Source organism: Rhipicephalus sanguineus, chromosome 1, assembly GCF_013339695.2.
Source record: "Rhipicephalus sanguineus isolate Rsan-2018 chromosome 1, BIME_Rsan_1.4, whole genome shotgun sequence".
NCBI lineage: Eukaryota > Metazoa > Arthropoda > Arachnida > Ixodida > Ixodidae > Rhipicephalus > Rhipicephalus sanguineus.
The window spans coordinates 184,153,849-184,174,538 of record NC_051176.1 but is presented as its reverse complement, the minus strand read 5'-3'; the positions used below and the strand labels follow the sequence as shown (position 1 = coordinate 184,174,538).

General features: G+C 44.6%; 1 protein-coding gene across 1 annotated transcript in view; it reads right to left on the bottom strand.

Moving 5' to 3' along the window:
- LOC119403626 (E3 ubiquitin-protein ligase MARCHF3-like) overlaps positions 1–20,235 on the bottom strand; it is a 52,849-nt gene extending 32,614 nt beyond the window's left edge. Inside the window, exons 1-3 of the mRNA XM_049418158.1 lie at positions 20,218–20,235; positions 17,523–17,706; positions 11,871–11,980 (exon numbers count right to left, since the gene is read on the bottom strand). Of these exons, the coding sequence (XP_049274115.1) occupies positions 11,871–11,980; positions 17,523–17,706; positions 20,218–20,220 (297 nt within the window). The 5' untranslated portion in view covers positions 20,221–20,235. The remainder of the gene's footprint in view (positions 1–11,870; positions 11,981–17,522; positions 17,707–20,217) is intronic.
- Between the last annotated feature and the right edge of the window lie 455 nt (positions 20,236–20,690).

The window sequence follows — 20,690 nt, the reverse complement described above, 5'->3', positions numbered from 1 at the left end:
AGAAGTGATGTGTAAAAATGCGCAAATAAAACAGCCCCCGCGCCCTGTGGGTATTGTTCGTGTGTGTGTCTCAGGCGCCATCTCTTAATTGTTTAGCAATATCAATTTGTTTTTTCTTTATTATACCTAACGTATTCACACAGAAATATAATGAAATGTTCTGGCTTAAGCATGCGCTGTGATACAGTACATATACTTGAGCGTACAATTCTCCGGTCCTCGCCGTTACGAGGCTGTAGCTCAGGAGCTCTGATGTAAAGATTTGTTTCATATGAGAAACAAAAGAACGCTTTTATTGGATTCTGTTGCTCGGAATTCGAAGGTGTTCTTCGCACTTGAAGAAATTAGTTAAAAATCTGCTGAATATAGGGAGCGCACCTTTTTTCAATTTAGTAACACATCTTTACGGAACATTATAGAATTATGTAAGACTGTAAATGAAAAACAAGAATAAGCTTACAGATGTTTAAACAATCAATTTAAAAACAACCAAATTTCATAAGCTGCATCTACTGAGTAGTGCAAAGTGGAAAAATCGTTAAGTATACATAGTCTCCAGCTAAACCCAGCCAAGTATTTAAAAAAAACACACACACGCATAGACACACACAGGCGCTCCGTGTGTTAAGGGTCATTCCACGCCAAACGTCCCAGACATTGCGCTCAACCCTCTCCAATTGTATTGTAAAAAATTATGGACGTTCATATCAGTGCACTATTTGCCCTCGGAAAGTATTTTTTGGAAAAAAAATTTTTTCTTGTCTGTTACAGTGATTTGAATTTTGCCGTAGTGGGTGAAACATAGGTTGCGAAAAAATACTCTAAAAAATACAATACTTTACGGAACACTTTAAATATTTGCTGTTTACTTGAAAAGGAATGCCACTATCTTATTATCACCCATTGACGACCACTACTTTGTCCCAAGATGTGCTTTGTGGTGAAGCAATGCTGCAATTCTGCGCCCATTTTGATTATTTTTTAAAAATTCTACGAATATTACAGACAAAATAGGACTATATCACATGGCTGGATAGTTGGCAGTAAGCGTGTCAAAAAAGTATTGAAGTCGATGACCGAGTAGTTTCGAAGTGGAAGGGGCGCAAACATTGAAAAATGTGTGACATGGTCCACGTTCAGGCACATGTAGAGTGGTGATGCAGTCCAAGTAAAAATACACGCTTCATCTCGTTTGGAAGAGTAAACAAAGGACATTTATTTGTGAAAGTTTCATCGGAGTGTTTTTTGTTTTGGGCGAGAAACAAAAATTTATGTTGAGCGGTCGCGGCGTGCCTGGGCGCGGGCCCGTAAGTCCGCTTCACTGCGCCGCCACTGTTCCTTGGGGCAACGGAAGTATGCAGCGCCCACGCGGGTGGCCCGATCGTGTGCTGCTGTGAGTTTTCACGTTACTGAAAACTTGCAAACAGTGTATATGGCTGGCAGAATGTTTCGAAAGGGCACTAAAGGCTGCCGGTAGTAGTCGGAGCAGAGCACGATTTCATTGCCACGTCACTGCATGCACACGTACGACAGGCGCAGAGCTTGGGTTGTGTTTTCGATCTCTGCGGAGGTTGCAGTTCTTACTTCCGTTGCCGACGTATGGTCTTCGCCACTTGAAATGCCTGTGATGCTGAGTAGGTGGCGAGCCCGGGATTAAGAGTGGTCAGTGGTGATGGCACGAAAAGGTGAAATGTGCGCGTACCTTTGAGGGAGATTGTAGACTCAAACCTTGCTGAGAACTCAACTTTCTGCCACGCTGCATGCGATGCTTTCACCTTAGTAATCGCCTTGCGATTACTAAGCGAAGGCGATAGACATATAAAAGGACGAAGCGGCCTTAAAGGCGGCTTCGTCCTTTTGTGTACTTATCGCTTTCGGTTTCCGTTGTACAGGCTCTCCGTCTAAAATATGACACGATAGCAGTATACTCACCATTCGCAATATTTATCTTACGCGCTGCCAAGGGATGCGGCCGAAAGACGAACCTTCGAGTGCCGCGTGCTCGCTCGGCGACGCGATCACCGTAGCAAAGTTCACCTCTGCCGAAGATCCGAGCGTAAGAATACGTAGCACCATTCGGCTCCGAGGCACGAATGGCGCGAGTCACGTGCAAGCGAGCTGCCCATAAAAAGAATTATAAGTGTATTCCCGGTGCATGTTAGCCACTTTTATTATATAATAATATATTTTAAACGAACCATCACTCGTTTTCCCTGACACTTCGTCGACGGCACTGCGGAAAGCCGAAGAATGCGTGTTGAAACGTGAAAACTCACAGCAGCACACGATCGTGCCACCCGCGTGGGCGCTGCATACTTGCGTTGCCCCAAGGAACAGTGGCGGCGCAGTGAAGCGGACTTACGGGCCCGCGCCCAGGCACGCCGCGAACGCTCAACATAAATTTTTGTTTCTCGCCAAAAACAAAAAACACTCCGATGAAACTTTCAGAAATAAATCTCCGTTGTTTACTCTTCCCAACGAGATGAAGCGTGCATTTTTACTTGGACTGCATCACCACTCTACATACGCCTGAACGTGGAGCATTTCACACATTTTTCAATGTTCGCGCCCCTTCCACTTCGAAACTACTCGGTCATCGACTTCAATACTTTTTTGACACGCTTACTGCCAACTATCCAGCCATGTGATATAGTCCTATTTTGTCTGTAATATTCGTAGAATTTTTAAAAAATAATCAAAGTGGGCGCAGTATTGCAGCATTGCTTCACCCCAAAGCACATCTTGGGACAAAGTAGTGGTCGTCAATGGGTGATAATAAGATAGTGGCATTCCTTTTCAAGTAAACAGCAGATATTTAAGGCGTTCCGTAAAGTATTGTATTTTTTAGAGTATTTTTTCGCAACCTATGTTTCACCCACTACGGCAAAATTCAAATCGCTGTAACAGACAAGAAAAATTTTTCTTCCAAAAAATACTTTCCGAGGGCAAATAGTGCACTGATATGAACGTCCACAATTTTTTACAATACAATTGGAGAGGGTCGAGCGCAATGTCTGGGACGTTTGGCGTGGAATGACCCTTAAAATGACGCAGTACTGCTCAGAGCCCTGTGGAGGAGGCCACGTTCTTTGCCGAAGCGATGCTTTACATCTCTTTCTGTCTGTGCGTGTTTGTGTGTGTCACACACACACACATGCACACGCTAAGACTAAGCTGTCTACTTGGGTATTTCAGAATGCTTGCCGTTTATCCTGACGAAACTCTGCTTCGACGCGCTTTAATTCAAATTTCGTCACTTCCTTGCAACGTTTTTTATATAAGTTCCGGTCTATACGTAACAGAGCAACCGCGTTTCCTGCGCGCCGGCTGCAGTCACTTTCGACATCGCTATTAAAGTTCGATAATGAATAACTCGGATTACTCGCAACTTTCGTGATTTATAAAAAAAATGGGTGTGCCATAAATTTTCACGGTCTATAACTGTTCCATACAAACAACTGCCCTCAAGACAATAATCAAAAATTGAATTCACAGGTTTTGGTTAGTCACCTCGGTGTCACTTTGGCTGCGGCGAAGTATTTCATACTAGACGTAGAGTTCATGTGCGAAAACGACAGGAGCTTGATTGACATAGGATTTTTATAAAAAGTATGTATTGGTCCGAAAACAGAAACACCCTGTGTACTCGTGTAAGCTTTCGCTTCAGCGTCGCATTTCAAAGGGCGCACGTACGCACTGCGCGCACGTGTCAGAATTACTGTGCCCGCATACAGGTGTGCGCGTGTGCGACAACACATACACGCACGTCCTCACCTTGATCGTATCGCAGATTTATTAGAGCGCTCTTTTCATGCAGTAATCTCCGCACGAAAAAGCGGCGGACCGATGCGTATAGTTTCATGCCCGGGTGAACGCCCGGGAGAAGATTTTAAGACAGAGGATTACCGTATTATGGAACGGCTGCTAGGGAAACGCCGCATGAGTATAAGGCCCTGTAATATTTACCATGTTTTTACGTGTTGAAGTTTTTGTGGCACAAATGCGTCACGCGATTATGACCTGTCCTGGATTCTAAGCCGCCAAGAAAGTTTGCCACCTCCGAGTTAAGATAAGGTTCTCCCTTTAGGCGTTTTCTTTGTGATTATTAAAAAAAAAGACCTCTCCGGCTTCTTTGTGGACCTGCATTCCAAGCTTGACCTGGATTAGCGCAACACGTGCCGAGCGGACAGATTTTCCTGCAGAGATATGTCTGTCGGCGCTTCTCCACAAAATTTTAGAAATTGGAGACTGGAGAGTGTTTCGCCGAAGAGGGCAACCTTCAAGGGAAAGAGAACAGAAAATTTCTGACAAGAAGACCACGTAAAGAACGTTTGTGTAAACGGGGATACAACATTAATTTGTAGGCAGTCAACAGAGTTATGCTATATATATATATACACAATAAAGAAAAGTTGCCGGCCAGGTAAGTGCATTGCCAGCGTTTCTGAAGGGGCCGGTTCGTGCGGCTTGCAGGGTCAGGCTAACGAAATGCCGTTCAAAGTTTTCCTGCCTTCACAACCTTTAAACATATTACCAAGTGCTGGAGGTGCTCGAAACGAATCCATCAACATGCAACTTCAAACCCGAACCCTTCAACATTCTCGGACCATGGCGTAGAAACCAACCAAGGTCTGGAAGCATGGCGCCGTCACTCGTCATCTGTGTCGGCGTACAGCATCAGCGGGTCCTTCGATTTATCCCGGAACCGGAGATCATAACATCGAGGATGGGCTTGCCACATACAAAATGGTCAGCACGCCCAACAGGTGGAGCGATGCAACAAAACTGAGCAAAGCCTTTTTCCGATCGGGAGGCTTTGCCAACTTATGGATTAGAAACCACGAGCTCGATGTTCGGACATGGTCGGTGTTCAACACTAACTTCACAGAGACAGCTGGCCGTCCCGCTGTCCGTAAACTTCAAGCCGAACAACGCCCACGGGGGCACGCACAACGAAGTGAGAATCTCACCTGCTATATTGTCTCAAAGTTGTGAAAGTGGAGGATGCAGAAACCCAACTTGTGAACGCTAATCTCTTTACTGGGCGAACGCCAAGCAAAGCAAGAATTTCAAGAGGCCTTGCCCTATCACGAAAATGAGGGCAAGCGAAGCTTCGCGTGCGTGTGCCAGGCGTGCTGCCTTTATTTATTTATTTATTTATTTATTTATTTATTTATTTATTTATTTATTTATTTATTTATTCATTCATTTCACATTGCACAATGCTCCCTCCTAACTTTTTCCTTCCTAAACTCCGAGAATTGAACCTTCATCCGCGTGCTTAGCAGCGCTGCAGTTCAGCTGCTACAGCAAACGACGACGGTCATGCGTTCATATTCAGGCAACAATGAAATGTGGCAACATAAAACGACACGTGACCTCGATGAGAGATCAGATTGCCGTACCAGAAACCGCTGATCGCCGAAAAGCCGAAGATAGGAACACCAATTATATCTGAAAACGGCGGATACGCATGTTACCGGCGCACATTCGAGGGACGCATTTCTGTACGCACGCCGGCGACGAGTTTCTCACGTACGACACTGCCACTGAAATCTGTGAGTCCACAACAATCTTTACTTGAAAAATGACGAGATATTCCACTCTTTGGAGGTGGATGACCAGCGAAGCTATAGCGCATCACAAAGGGTCGGGCAAGGGTATACATGTGGTACATGTATGCATTCTCATTATTTCGTAATAGTATAGTGACAACAACTTTCGCATTGCTGTGACGTACATTGATCGATTCGGTTACAACTTTAAACAGATTCTTGGCCCAAGGCAAATCTATACACGACCGCTATTGAGTGGTTGACTGACTTGGATTGATGTAGCACTTCAAACCGTAGCCTTCTAGCACAAACTGAGTGAACAATTTCTTGTCTGCATGGTTTCAAAATGTCGACATTTATATGTTGCTTTATTATTATTATTATTATTATTATTATTATTATTATTATTATTATTATTATTATTATTATTATTATTGTCAAAGCTCTACTACGCCATGTTTTCCGAGGTCACTCATGGCGTCGTAATGACGCTGAGCCGCCGGAGCGCTAGTGCGGCAGGCGTGACACCACGCCACGCGATCCGCTGCGCAAAGGAATCGCAGTGTGCTCGCTCGAAGCCTCGCCGCTGCGGTACCACGTGACCAGGCGAAGGTTTAACGGCTGCTTCGCCGTCGCTTGGTCGCTCAGCCTCGCCATGAACGGCGTGCCAGCTTGGCCGTCCGTGCGTGGGCTTCAGCGCGACTGACAGGCTGAATGCAATCATATAGTAGATACAGCTAGACGGCAGGATGCGAAATCTCAAGCAACGGCAAATTTGCCTGCTGAAACACCGGAGCAAAGGGAGGCCAGATTAGCACGTAATATACAAGTTTACCAAGCACGCCACGATCGAAGGTACTGCAACCGCTGCCGTCGTTCAGCAAGACGAGCAACAACAAGGAGATGCAGCAGCCTACCTTTAAAGGACCCTCGACATAAAATGACAAACTCGATATGTTTGTGTTGTTTGATTGTCCTGCATATGCGGGCACTGCTGACCGATTAGTAGTGGCGAACGTTGTCTTTAATATATTTTAATTTGCTGTTAAATTTAGGAGTACAGTAAATCGGGCTAGTTGGTAATCACTCATTATGTAACAGCGCAAAAAGGACGAGAAAAACTTTCTAAGGCACACATAAGACAGGACTCAGCGCTGACTATCAAATGAAATTTTTTATTCCGGAAACGGATTTAAGGGTAGGCCGTACCTGCGCGCCTGCGCACACTTAATCGCGACATACATGACGAAAAAAATTTTTATAAGCTTCGAAGATTGAAACTGGATCCCACGTGTAAGTTCCTTGGTTCATTGGAAGTTTAAAAGTGCTACTTCGCTGTGATGGAGGGTGATAGACGGCCGGCTGATGCACTTGCCTTGGTTCTTTTTTATGTAGAAAGCTTCCATTATTTCTCTCGATAGCGTATCTTTGTGCTTGTATATAACGGTGGCTTGGTCAAAAAGGGGGTGACATGCGCTGTCTTCACAACTCCTACAGTGCGCCGCCAAATGGGAGCATGCAGCAGTTCCTTTCAGATTATACTGGCGCTCGCTTAATCTTTTATTGAGGTACCGCCTCGTCTGCCCTATATACACTTGTCCACATGAGATAGGTATCTGGTAAACAACCGCGCATGCGCAGTTGACGAACCTTTGTTCATGCTTTTTCGGGCATGCTGACCGGTAGTCGCCGCTTTGTCTTTGGGGCCCTCCTTTCTATACTAGCACAAATTGCACCCAACTTGTTTTGCGCTGAAAACACCACCTTCGTTGCTTACCTGCTTCCTATTTTCTTCAGCATGAAATATGGGCATGAATATATGCCATATATTCATGCCCTGGAATATATGGAAGAAAGGAGAGAAAGATGATAGGGAAAAGGATAGTGAGGACGAAACGTCCAGGAATACTGCTTCTATTTCATATATTCATGCCCTGTCGCACAGGCTAAAGAAAAAAATAGGAAGCAGGTATGCAGCGAAGCTGGTTTTTTCAGCGCAAAACAAGTTAGGAGAAATTTGTGCAAGTATAGAAAGGAGGGCCCAAAGACAAAGCGGCCACTACCGGTCAGCATGCACGATAAAACATGTACAAAGGTTAATCAACTGCGCATGCGCGGTTGTTTACCAGATACCTATCTCATGTGGACAAGTGTATATAGGTCAGTATATATAGGACTTTTCTCACAGACAAGGTCCAACACGCACTTCTGTCGACTGCTGACCCGGAGGTCGCGGGATCGAATCCCGGCCGCGGCGGGTGCATTTTCGATGGAGGCGAAAATGTTTGAGGCCCGTGTACTTAGATTTAGGTGCACGTTAAAGAACCCCAGGTAGTCGAAATTTCCGGAGCCCTCCACTACGGCGTCTCTCATAATCGTAGCGTGGTTTTGGGACGTTAAACCTCAGATATTATTATTATTATTTATTATTATTATTATTATTACTATTATTATTATTATTGTTATTATATTATTATTATTATATTATTATTATTATTATTATTATTATTATTATTATTAACACGCACTTCTGCTGCTAATAATTCATTATCTGTCCTACAATCGGCCACGGTGAGTGTTTTACTGTTGCGTACCGAGCTTTTCCATCTCTTGTTTGCTAATGAATGGTCTATCCGGTTTCTATATACTGACGACCTGGTTAGGTCCAAGTGCATAGGCGGCGTCGGTGCTGCTTGAAGTGCGACATATAAGGATATTGCCATCAGAGCAGAAATTGACAATGTGATTTGCAGATTCACTGCTGTCACCCAATTCCAATTGCATTTGCATCGAAGCCATCCTTCTTTCGTCACTGGTCTGCAAACTCTTGGAGTTGACTATCGAATTCTATCTACTCAGTAGGAATCAAAATACAGCAATTACATAGGTATCTAAGTAGTGTGCAACACACTACGAAGATTCCTTGGATACCCCCAAGGTGACTTCAAAGATCAAAGCACTGCAGAAATGGCACATACCTCTGCACCAAGGAAGCGCTCTGTTTCGTCATGCAAAGGGCCGAATAACCTCAATCTTTTGTTTGCCCCCACAAAGGAGCTTCCTTTCGATGTAGGCCTTAAAAAGCGTACCCCTTTTTTTTTCTGAAGATATAACCGCGGACGTCAAAAAGGTCCTCTATGCGGTTTAAAGTTCAACTACGGCTGAAGTATTGTGAAATGTAAATAGCACAAATAACCAGAAAAATGTATTTGAACTACAGTATTAAACACTGCTTGGCAAGACTTTGCGAAATGCCTGAATACCAGTGAAGCCGAACTGCGTCTGCCACGGCGGTTGCCGTGATCAATGCGACTGCGTGGTCAATGCGTCCGTGGTCAATGCGTCTTTGTTCAAAGAGCATTCACTTAGTCATGCAGAGAAATGACTTATTGCAAGTTTTCATTCGCAGTGCACTAGAAAAGTAAATGACTAACTCCGTGACGTCCTTCTTGAGTCCTCCCGAGCTCAGCGTTACGTTATCCAAACAGTTATTGTCGACTTTGAGGAATCGCTAGAGCACTCTATATATAAAATTGCTGCGCCTCTCAAACACTCCCCTCGAGCCGCCTCGTTCCTGCAGGTCTGATGTTTGCACGATGAGCTCGTTTCACAACTCGCTCAGATGCGAACCAGGTCTACAGCTGAACTCATTTTCGTACCGTCATTACAACACAGAGCCTAACATGAGGAAAACTTCTGTGTAAATTTGTTCATACCCCCTGAACATTATCCTAACTTGAAACGTGTACTATTTCGTCATTCTTGTTTTAATAAACATTTACTGCTTCTCCTCAATAATTCGCCAACATTTAAAATAATCTAAATATGCTTATGTCTAACAAAATATTGCTTATTCCTGCACTCCTCACCTTAAAAGATAATGGCGTCAACTTCTAAAAGCGACGACAAAGTGTAAACGTGGAAAGCTAAACTTCCGTTCAACGTCCCGTCGCTCCGGAAGTGAAAACATTTCCACGAACATCCTGCTCGGTTACTTCTCTGCATATTAGTTCGCAAGAGAAACCTTTACGCCGCCTTCGAAACTATGTTTCGTGATATTGCGCACATTTGCATTTTCCACAAATAAGCCAGCCAACGCCTTCCACAACAAAATGTCAACACTTTCTGCTTATCTCGGTGAACGCACGCGCAGCGATGAGCTGCTTGCAGGCTTCCTCAGAACAACACACATCCGCATGCATCATGCAAGTGTCTGACGTGGAGGGTGCGTGCGGCTGTAGCTGCTGTTTCCAGCGTTGAAGGCATTCGCTTGGAATGCTCGCTGCAGCCAGCGGGCCGCCAACTGAAGGATTGCCACGAAACGCTCTTTATTTTATTTTTCACGCTTAAGCGAGCGGCTTGAAGGGGGCGCCGCGAAGTCGCACTACTGTATAGTCGCGACCACGGCGTCACCGCCACGGTCCCTCCGAAATAAAATGCCGACGACGCCGCATTACGTATTAGCATTTCGAATTTCGGAGCACCCTTTACCATAAATTCTGCGAAATGACCGTAAACTGCTCTCTTATGTAGGCCATTGGAGTGCATTGCGTCAACAGTGAAAAATTGGCCTCGCGCCGCCGCCGTCAACGGTTTTCGGCAGCGGGTTACTGAGGGAAGTGTTGGATGGAAGGGCTGTTTGTGCGCTTTGGGGCTCTCGCAAAGGGGTAGATGGGCACCAGTCGCGAACGCCCTCGGTGCTTCGATGAGCCGCGCGCTCAAAATGCTCGCCACCGCCACGGTTTGGTGCGGCCAGCGCAGCGAGCCGCTACATGCCGCAAGTTGCCCTGACGCCATGTACACATGCTTTCTGCCTTCTCTGAAGCGTACTGTTTGCGTATTGGGGATGAGATTGCCGACATAAAATTGCCACGCACTGATTTACATAGACATTAAGGCTTACACGAGTAGCTGGTTTCATGAACACGTAATAGTTCGGCGTTCGCTGCATTATTATTTCGGCTCCCTCTAATATCTAAGTAGTCTTCTTTTTTGTTTCTGAAGTATTTGCATGTTATGTACGTTCTATCGCAAAAAAAAGTGGAAGCCTGTGACTCACGTCGACCAATTGTCGTTTACTCCTTTTGAGACAGAAGGCGAACAAATAAATATCGACACATGTTTAATACAGCACGAAATAAAGTTCTGCTATTATGCAATCTATGAATGGTGCGACCCTACACTCTTAATCAGGTCCTGGCCAAATGGTGGCTATATCCAGGAAAGTAGACGAATAATGTGCGGTTTCCTGGCTATACCCAGCACTTTAGACGGGATCTGATTAACCCTTTGAGGGTCGAATTTTTTCGCGAAATCCAGTCTAAAAATGTGTAATTTTTTTATTGCTGAAGTAAATTCTTCAGACGAATATGTTTAAGAAAAAAATTATCTAAATTTTTTTTTTCGTGACCGTAAAGTGACAAAAAATCATTTTTGTTGTTACATACACTTGGTTTATTCGTAGTAAAATCAAGCGAAATTCTAAAAAACAACTTTAACATATTTTATAAATAAAAATTATGCATTGTAATTAACATAGCTCACAGACATACAAAAATAAGCGCACCAGAGTACTTTTCCGGTTAAAAATGTTCGTGCTCTAACACTAAAAACTTTTCAGCGTGTGATAGTCTTTGAAGCATGGCTCTCCGCGCACGCTTTTCATATGTCGCTCCTTGATCGTCATCGGAGTCTGAACTCGTCAAAAAATCCTCGCCTGAGAAACTGAAATCCAATGAATCAGATTCTGATTCGGCACTTGGGGATTCTTCCGCATCGGAAGAATCGCTGCTCGACTCACCGGCGGCAGAGCAACCGGCGGGCGCTTTCATAGCATAAGCGAACTGCGTCAGTGAGCGCACGGAAGAAAACTCTATGGTTGTGCGCCCGTCCGGAAAGCAAAACGAGTGAAAAAGCTACAGTAATCCTTCGGCTTATCGCCAACAAGACGTAGTTAGTTTTTCCGAGACCCCAAAACAGGAAACGCAATCACAGTAGCGTCGTTTGTGTATTTTAGCGCCGCACGGAAACAGATGTAATCGCGCCCCGGGGAGCAATAAACGAGAGAGTAACAAGCGGTCACCCTTTCAGAGATTAGAAACCAAACAGCCATCAGCTTTGCGGGGCAAAAGAAGCGAAAACCACCCGAAGGACGAAACCGAAACCTGCCGGACCGCGTGCGCGCGTTCTGATGCGCAATTGAAAGCAACCGCGGCGCTTTGGAAAACAAAAGTTAGCGCAGTATGCCCATAGGCTGCCGTTTTTATGCATTTTGTCAAACGGAACAGATGGCACTACGGTTCCACAATCGCTCACCTTTTGTCGAATGATGGCAGCCATACGCTTCTTGCAGATGTTGCACCTGTTGCTGTGAACGCGGTTCATGTACTTATCGAGACAGCGTACATGCGTCCAACGCACAGTGCCTGCAAGCGAAGGACGTGCCCGTTGCAAACATTACGAAAGCTTTAATCAGAACGCACATTTTACAAGCGATTGACGAGAAACAGCGCTCGAAACAAATTTCTTTGCGCATATATTGCTGTCTTCGTTGTCTAACGTTTAAAATAAAGTCTACCGTGAAGGAATATGCGTAGTCCCATAATGAAGACACCGCAATGCAGGCGCCGTAGTCGGGAATCGAACCCGCTCCCATTAGCAACTTACTATGCCTGGCAACGTCCTGTCCTTCTTGCGTAGTGCTAGTTATTTTTTTCTCCAAGAACATTGAGAATTCCAGAAGGTGTTTAATGGAAACATTTCTTTGTGGCAGATAAGCATAATTATTAGCAATGCTCCTTTCAGAAGTTAGGTCGACGAAAATCAGTCCTGCGAAAAAAATCTAAGTACCTAAGAACATCCTGGCAAGAAACAAAATAAGTTACAAACAAATGTATCCCACACCGTTGAAGAAATCATTATATTTGTCACAAAACTACACGAAACACTCGAATCCAGTACATGTTGCCTCCCTAAGACCGACAGCAATTCAAAAAAATAAATATTTCTTTGTGTTCTTACTTACCAAAAAACATAAGATTCAGAAACGCTTTCTCATTTCGTGCCCATGAAAGCGGCATCATTCACAGTGACGAATACAGAATACATCAAAATGCAAAATGAGTGTGGACACAGCCGAGAACACAAGTGATGGTACAATTTTCCGGCAGTGGATGCTGTACTGTTTCATTTTAGCGGAAGCGTTCACTGGGTCCACCCACTATTTTAAAGGGGGCCTGCAACACTTTTCTAAATAATCGTACGAAATAATCACCGAATGACTTCATTAAAGAAGTTTATTGCCTCGCGAATTGACTGCCGCAAAAATTTTTAGAATCTGTGAAGTACGAGCGGAGTTACAGCGAGTGCGTTGAAAACTATGCTTGTGTGTGTGTGTGTGTGGGGGGGGGGGGGGGGCAAGAAGCTACGTCCGTTCGTCAGCACGCGTCATGACCTTGAGCATTTTTTTTTTCTTCGTCGAACACGCGGCTAACATTGTGTGATCGCGAGCGAGCGGGCACGTCGCGGCATCCCGCGGCGGTTGCGGTAATTATAGAGCAAACGATGCTCAATTCAGCTAATGGCCGTGGCTTTTGGGTATATGACGCAGTTGGTTAGGGTATATGGCATCATTCGTCGAGAGAAGAGCGAGCGATTTCTATCTGATTTTGAGAATTAATTGTAAATTCCACGCCGCGTGCTGCGCTATAATGTTTGGCTCGCATGTTCACACGAGCCACGACTACACCGACCGGCAGTATTTTCTGACCATGCCAATGGAAAAGTGTTGCAGGACCACTGAACTCGCATAACAAAATACGCTTGCCAGAAACAAGAAAAACATTCAGTCATCTTCGCAAGTAAAATGAAGTGCATGTAAGGTGCTCAATCACTTTTCTTTTTTTTTTCTTTTTTTTTTTTTAGCGCTGAGCTATATCTGTACATGCACCCGTGAAATTCCCTTTTGACGAATATCGGTACTATGTCCTTCAATTTGGTAGAGACACTGTGAATAATGAATTTTGTACATGCACCTAAGTTTCTGTTTCCGCGTAGAATCTCTCCCCCTCTGTCTGGAAGCTTTAAGAATGGGCCAGTAATATAGTGGGACATCGTTTTTTAACTGAACAGAAATCCAAATCGCGCACAACCTGGCTAGCCGTACAACCTGTAGTTACAGCTCTTGGTAAAAGCAAGGTTTGGCTGATTGGTTAGACCACTAGAACAAAAAGAAAATAGAAAGAAACGCTGCCTTGTCCGTGGCATCGTTTAACGGGCACGAGAGATGGCGAAGGCCCGCGGCTACCTGGAATGAGGAGGCCACCCACCTTGGGCGCACAGTGCGCTTGCTATCAATAAAGGTTTATTATCTGTCTCTTGTCCATGGAAATCGACGCCACCACGTTTTACTTTGAATAATTGTGGAATACAGTCGCCCATCCCGTTCTTGAGACCTTGCACTAAGATGCCGCGAAAGCACTGCACCCTTTTGAACTGAAATGGTTCTCGTTACTCGGTTTTATTAAGTAATTTTGTATGTAACGGGCAGCACGTCGTATAGCTCCTCCCATCTTCTATACTGCGTTTTTTAGGAAAGTTCTTGGATGTGACACTTGCGAGGTCTCTCTCAAGATCGAGGAACAGTGGACCCAATTCACACCATAGTGTAACGAACACGTGTGCATTTGTTAGCTTATTTTACGCAACACCGAGCGCGCCAGCCGAATCTTACAAATAACTACAGGAACAGAACAAACAACACTAGAATGCCAATATATCCCACACAAAACAACATAAAACACACAAAGCAACGCGACCGCTGCGTCGCCGACGTTCGACTAACCAGGGAGAGTCGCCTCACGGGCCTTCTTCCCGTCGACCGTCGACCGTCAACGACCAACGAAACAGAACCAAGACCAAAATAGAGTTATTGCTGTTCATCATGGGCCCGCGTAACCTCACCGCCAGGGCGGCGCATCCGCGGAAAAAGCGTCATCCCTCGCCCGGCGGTGACTACGCTAAGCCGACCTAGGGCTGTCCCACGGTGAAGCCGGCCCGCCGGACGCGCGTGTCACGAGACGAAACAACTTTTCGGGAGTGCTAGCACCCCCACGCATTCAGCGGCCCTATTTCTACCACCACTCTAATCATTTCAGCCATTTTGCAAAGTAAAAAAACAACTGTGTTATGCATAGGTAGAAGTAACTCAGTAATTATTAGAGCGCAATTAATCGACTGTTTGAGAGAGAGAGAGAGAGAACAACTTTATGAAATGCCTGCAGAGATGATGAGGCTCTCTCCTCGCAGGGAGGACGAGCTTTCATCGCGACGTGGCCATTTGAAAATTAAAAAAAATGGCAGAGCTCCACCGGAAGTTTCATACTTCAAGCTGCCAGGAGTGGACGCAGACAAAATGCCGCTGGAGCCGAAGTTTCGACCAGGCAACTTCTCTTCATCAGGGCAGCAAGCGATTTTTTTAGAAACGCTTAGGCGCGTGTACCTTACTCTCCGCCATTTTCAGTAGCGTAAGGTAAAATATGCGGCCGCATACAGAAGGGCGATGGATGTTGGAGAGAGTTAAATTTTTAAAAAATAAAGCGTCAGAGAAAGTGCGACAAGAGGAGGGTTAGACAAGAAACAGGAATATCTAGAAGTACTCTCGTGTACTAAGAAGAGTAGGGGCGGAAAAAAAAAGAATGGTATCTGCACGTGTAGGCATGGGCTCTGTCAATCCGGTGAGCCCGCACATCTTTCGGACACTCGTAAAACAACTTAAAAAAATGGAAAAGGCGAAACGAGATGTAGTTGTACAGAAATATGCTCGCATACGAGTACAAAGGGAGATGAAAGCAAACGACACGAGTGTACATACATTCCATACCTTCTAACACCATTATCAAGTGCATCCTAACAAACCGTGATATTGAGTATGCTTACTAAAAATTCCTGTGTTTGATTTCTGACATCTCATTTACCGATTTGAGTTATTTGATGTTCTTTTCTTATGTTTTAATTCACATTGTGTAACAATGAAATTTTTTTAAAGGAAGATTTGTGATTAATATTTTTTACATTGTGTAAGAAGACCATGCTAATTTTTGTTGTGTTCTTGTGTTATTTTTCGAAACATATCTGTCATACATTTGGTATGCTCAGCGGCCTCCGTGCCAATCTGTATTTAGAAGCAGAGGCCCCTTGTCAAGCTGTACAGCCTTTAGCCTCTGCTCCCGATCCTGTAAGAATGCAGGACAAATAAACTTCAATTCAGATCAATTCAAATCTAAGGTGGAGATAAACGAGGTCAACCGAATAAGTAAAGGCAAACGAACGAATTATAAACATGCATGATAACATTTAAAAAAACTGTAGATTGCAGAATTATTATGACGTTATTTGTGAGAAGAAGAGAAGAAGAAAACACATGTAATAAATCGGCGCGGGGTATTATATAAGTTCTAATCAAACCATGTGCAAGATAGCAAAACTTTACGAAATACTGTTTAGAGTCGTAACATTGAAATGAGAAATAAATTCATAAACACGCTCTGAAACATCCATACCCATTGGTTGAAGTGTGCTGAGCTTGTGGATAAGATATAACCAGATATGACTCAATAGTTTCCGCAGCTTGGCTAATAGAAGTACTACTGGAGCATATAAAATATAACGTACAAAATTGCGACCCGCCAGCTTGAAATGTTGTGCGAGAAATTCTGGGAACTCTTATGGCCATGCTCGTGGACGATCCCTCATTCCAACGCTCAATCGCTATCCTGTTTCGTCGCCGATATTTCGTTTACAGTGGAACAAACATTCGTTGAGACAAATAAGGAAACTACTCGATGCTATAGATACTTCGCGCTGAAGTCGTGCTATGCCTCCGTCAGAAAACTTCGGCTAAAGTTCTACATGGTCTTGGCCCACAGTTGCACAAGGTTCACATATTCGTTCTGCAAACATCCGACATCCCGCTGTCTTTTTTCATACATTAATTTTTCTTTCATTTCTGCTGCATTTGAGATTATCCCCACATCTTTGATCCCTTGTATGTCATCTAGTTTTCTGCTGCGTTGCGCGACTCTTTCTGCACGGAATTGAAAATTTCACCTTTCGAAGCGATCTCCTCTCTACTCTTTATTCGTCTGAAGAGAACGATATCAACGCTCAGTCAATTAGCACTCGGTTCTATTTTTGTCGACAGCAGTTTTATTCACGACGCAATGAGACAGCAAATGATGTGTTTGCGCGTCTACGGGCAATTTTATAAATGACCGCATGTGAATGTTCTCTTTTTCATTCTACCAGCACATGGAACATTATATGTATCAACTCAACTTTAATGATCCATAAGCGAATCTGCTGATTCCGTCCGTTATTATAACCTATTTCTGAGCCCCAGTTCGTATACTCGGGTTCAGAAAGTCACTGACGGTAAAATGATATGCATTACATGCGCCACATATTTGACCTAATGGTATGTGTACGGTGCCGCAATTCGAATATTTGATTTGCTGAGAACAGCGGAGCACAAGCGAACACATTCCATCATGCCAGAACACATGTCGGAAGGGATTAGCGCGAGGACAGTCGAAGGGGGACAAGGGCGACTTGGCCGAGACCCCATTGCCGAGGCCAGAGTTCTCATGGACCGCAGTCGAGCAAAATAGAGAGAAACAAACGCGCCTCCAGCGCCTATTTTGCTGCACCACATGCGCAGCTAATGCCGATGCCGCACATTATACAAGCGTTACATGAAAATGACAACTTTAAGCTCTCCGCAAATGCCTTAAGAAATTCTCCTCTGCCTTTAAAAAATCGGCTATGCATAAAACAAAGCCGTCCCTTTGGCGATGCACTGGAGCCTTTAAGAATTTATTTCTTGAATGACAGCTTAAAGCGCCAATCTCTACGTAAACTGTTTATAGCGGGTTATACCTCGCAGCACGGCGCTAACATGCTTTAACGTACTCCTCTTTAAGCATCGACATGGCGCCACCATCTCTTCGGGGTGGTCGTCCTTGAAGCAGTACCGGCACACAAGGTGGTCTGTCAGAGAGCTGCAGGTCTTCCGAGTCTGCACTGAACGCTGCGACGAGGACTTGCGAAGGTGACTGTGTGACGACTCCGCCGGGCTGTCCGCTATGATGGACACCTGCCCGCGCACCGAATATATACGAAAGCAAGTGACATGCAGCCATAGAAGCTCAATATACTGCCCCAAAAAGCTGCATCGTGAGACAATGCTTCGCAATTGGCCATTCAAAAATATCCGAGTTTCCGTGGGTGAGTGCACGCTTGTACCTTAAATAAACGCCAGGAAGGTGTTTTCCGATCGCTGTGTATGTTTGCCGAGCAAAATTATTGAGGTCGCATCACAGAACCAATTTGCACGTCAGTGGAGTCAAACAAAGTGTTTAAGTGGGCTTGGCGTTAACAAGTCATTTTAACAGCCTAGCTAGGTTACTTTAGGCGGCTTCTTCGCCGCAACCGCGAAGATGCCCTTCGATAATGAGCATATTTGTTATTTACTTTATTTGTAGGCATTGTTGGTTCACAGCAGGTCCAAGACAGCAGTGGTAACGAAGATACAATAATATATAGTAATTAATATACAGTAAACAGTTTACAGAGCAATAGGATACGCCATATTAATGAAAATATTCCGACACAAGTGCGGAAAACTGCTCACGAGCTTGTTTTTTTTTGCAATTCTTGGAGGAACACAATTATAATTAGGTACTCTCAAAGAAAAAAAAACATTTGTAGTAAACTTTGTGAACCATGTTATCTCTAAATTTCTTTGCTATGTCTATTTTGCAATTGTGGGTGTGTGATTAATTTTTTAAAGGGACTTATTATTATTAATTCATAAAAAAGCTCAGTAATCAAATATGTAAAAATAGAAGCCGTGTTTAGTTTCTTGCGACACTAAGTAGGTACTTGATTTCCGTGGCTAACAAAACAGAAATAATGGTAGGTTTCTATGCAATGTATAAACAAACTAGAATAAAGTTTGATTTTGTCTATGTTGACATAGCTGACTCCATACTATACGGCTAAAAGGATCGGTAGTAGGGCTAAGTTGCTGGTACTCATTCCAATACCTAATCAGCGCTTAGTACATATCCCTTCCTATTTGCGATAGCTTCACGTCAACGTGTTGGGAATTATTAATGCCGCCGATCGGTGTCGTCCAGGCGATTTGCCAGGCTAAGACATAACCTCGACAGAATCACACTCGGCGCCTCACTACACAGAGAAGTTTATTTCGGCGTGGTTATAAAATAACCCGCGTGTACTTCGAACAGTTCTGAATTCGGGTAAGAACTGCCGCTTCGTTATTGTATGGCTGTAACCTGAATCATGCTGCGTGGTTTGCAAACTTCGAAAATGAGGTCCTGTTTTCTCCTCGGTTACTGTTGTTCAATCACACGCCGGCGGGCTTCCGGATAGCAGCGAGTGCGGAGTTTCGACTCGCACCAAAGAAGCGATACAAACGGAAATGTTGCAGATATAAACTTTAAATTCGCGGCAAATTTCCATGCTGAACCGACTCTCTGCAGGCATCGGTACCAACGCGGCTGCATAAGCGTACGTGCATAACATTTGCAGCTATCCTACGATAGCGCCTTGCAGAATCTGCATGCTTGAACGGTTCACATTTTAAATGTAGGGGAAACAGATGTCAGATTCACAAGGCTCAGGCCGGGTACTTGAGCAAACTTTTAGGAAGTATCTAGCGAATGCCCAGTGCCAGAGCACTAAAAGCATGCCAAGCTGTTTCTTAAAGAGCCTTCCTTTATATAGGTCGAGATTCACCAAACCATTCACAAATGCACGCCATTAGGGCCAAGCAATTGTGGTCGGTACAAGTGCGTACGATGACAGCCCATTCCAAAACAACCCTGCTTTCGAAAGATAACCTGGTGAAATTGAAGGCATTATGCGAATCGGAAGTGCTCGAAATATTAATAAATTTTAACTTAGTCATCGCAAATGTTTGCGTTACTGTAATGGAAACCCATCAGACCAGAGCTTACCAAAAGACTCAAAAAAACATACTGCCCACAAATACGATTTCTTAGTCGGCAGTCGTTTGCGTATCTAGTCGCGAAAAGTCTGGCGTGCGAAAGGCGTTTAAAAAGCTTACTGATGAGCTTCATGGTGTGCTCGCATTCATCGCCAAATATGCTAACACGCGTCACCTCCGAGTTTTAGCACCATCCCGCAGTTGGCAGACCGTACTGTCTCAACTGACCACTAACAGGCAATGTACCTATTTTTCACCGGCCGCAGCTCTTATACGCCCGTTCGTGGTTTTCGCGCCATCCTATATAGTGCGTAACCGAGTGGCACAGAGCAGGATGAAAGACAGCGAGCGGAACAAAGGGCGCGGGGGCTTCCGCCACGACTGAACGACTGACACAGGGGTTGTGGAGTCTGAATACATCGCCGCTCTCGGAACACACGGAGACAGCCACGTGGTCGTGTAACAACAACACGTATACCTTCATTAACCTGATTTTACATCGACGAGCTCGCCAGCCGAATCTTATATATAACTAGTAACACGCTAAGTCACCTTATACAATGCCAATACAACACGCAGAAAACATAACGCATATACAATGCGCGCATGCGGCGTCGCCGACGTCCGACTCACCATGAGGGCCCGTGCGCCTGACCCCCCGGAATCGTATGCATGGACCCCGCCGAGAGCCGTCCATCCACGCTCGCCGCCAACCCCCAAAGAGAATCCTTGCTGTTTCCTGTGCGTCGGTCTAACCTCTCTTCCGCCAGGCGGCGCTTCTGCCGCCAACGCGCCAACCTTAAACCGCGCGATCACAGCGCCACCCCTCGCTCGGCGGCCGTTAAAGCTAACTGCGGTTAATCCGCGAGACGCGCGTGCGCTATGAGGCGCAAACGACTTTACAGGGGGTGATAGCACCCCCACAGGGTGAACGAATGACAGCGAGCGCAACGCGCAGCTTGATATATATATATATATATATATATATATATATATATATATATATATATATATATATATATATATATATATATATATATATATATATATATATATATACAGACGCTAGCAACATCAGAAAAAAATATAAGCTCTGCCCACAGCAA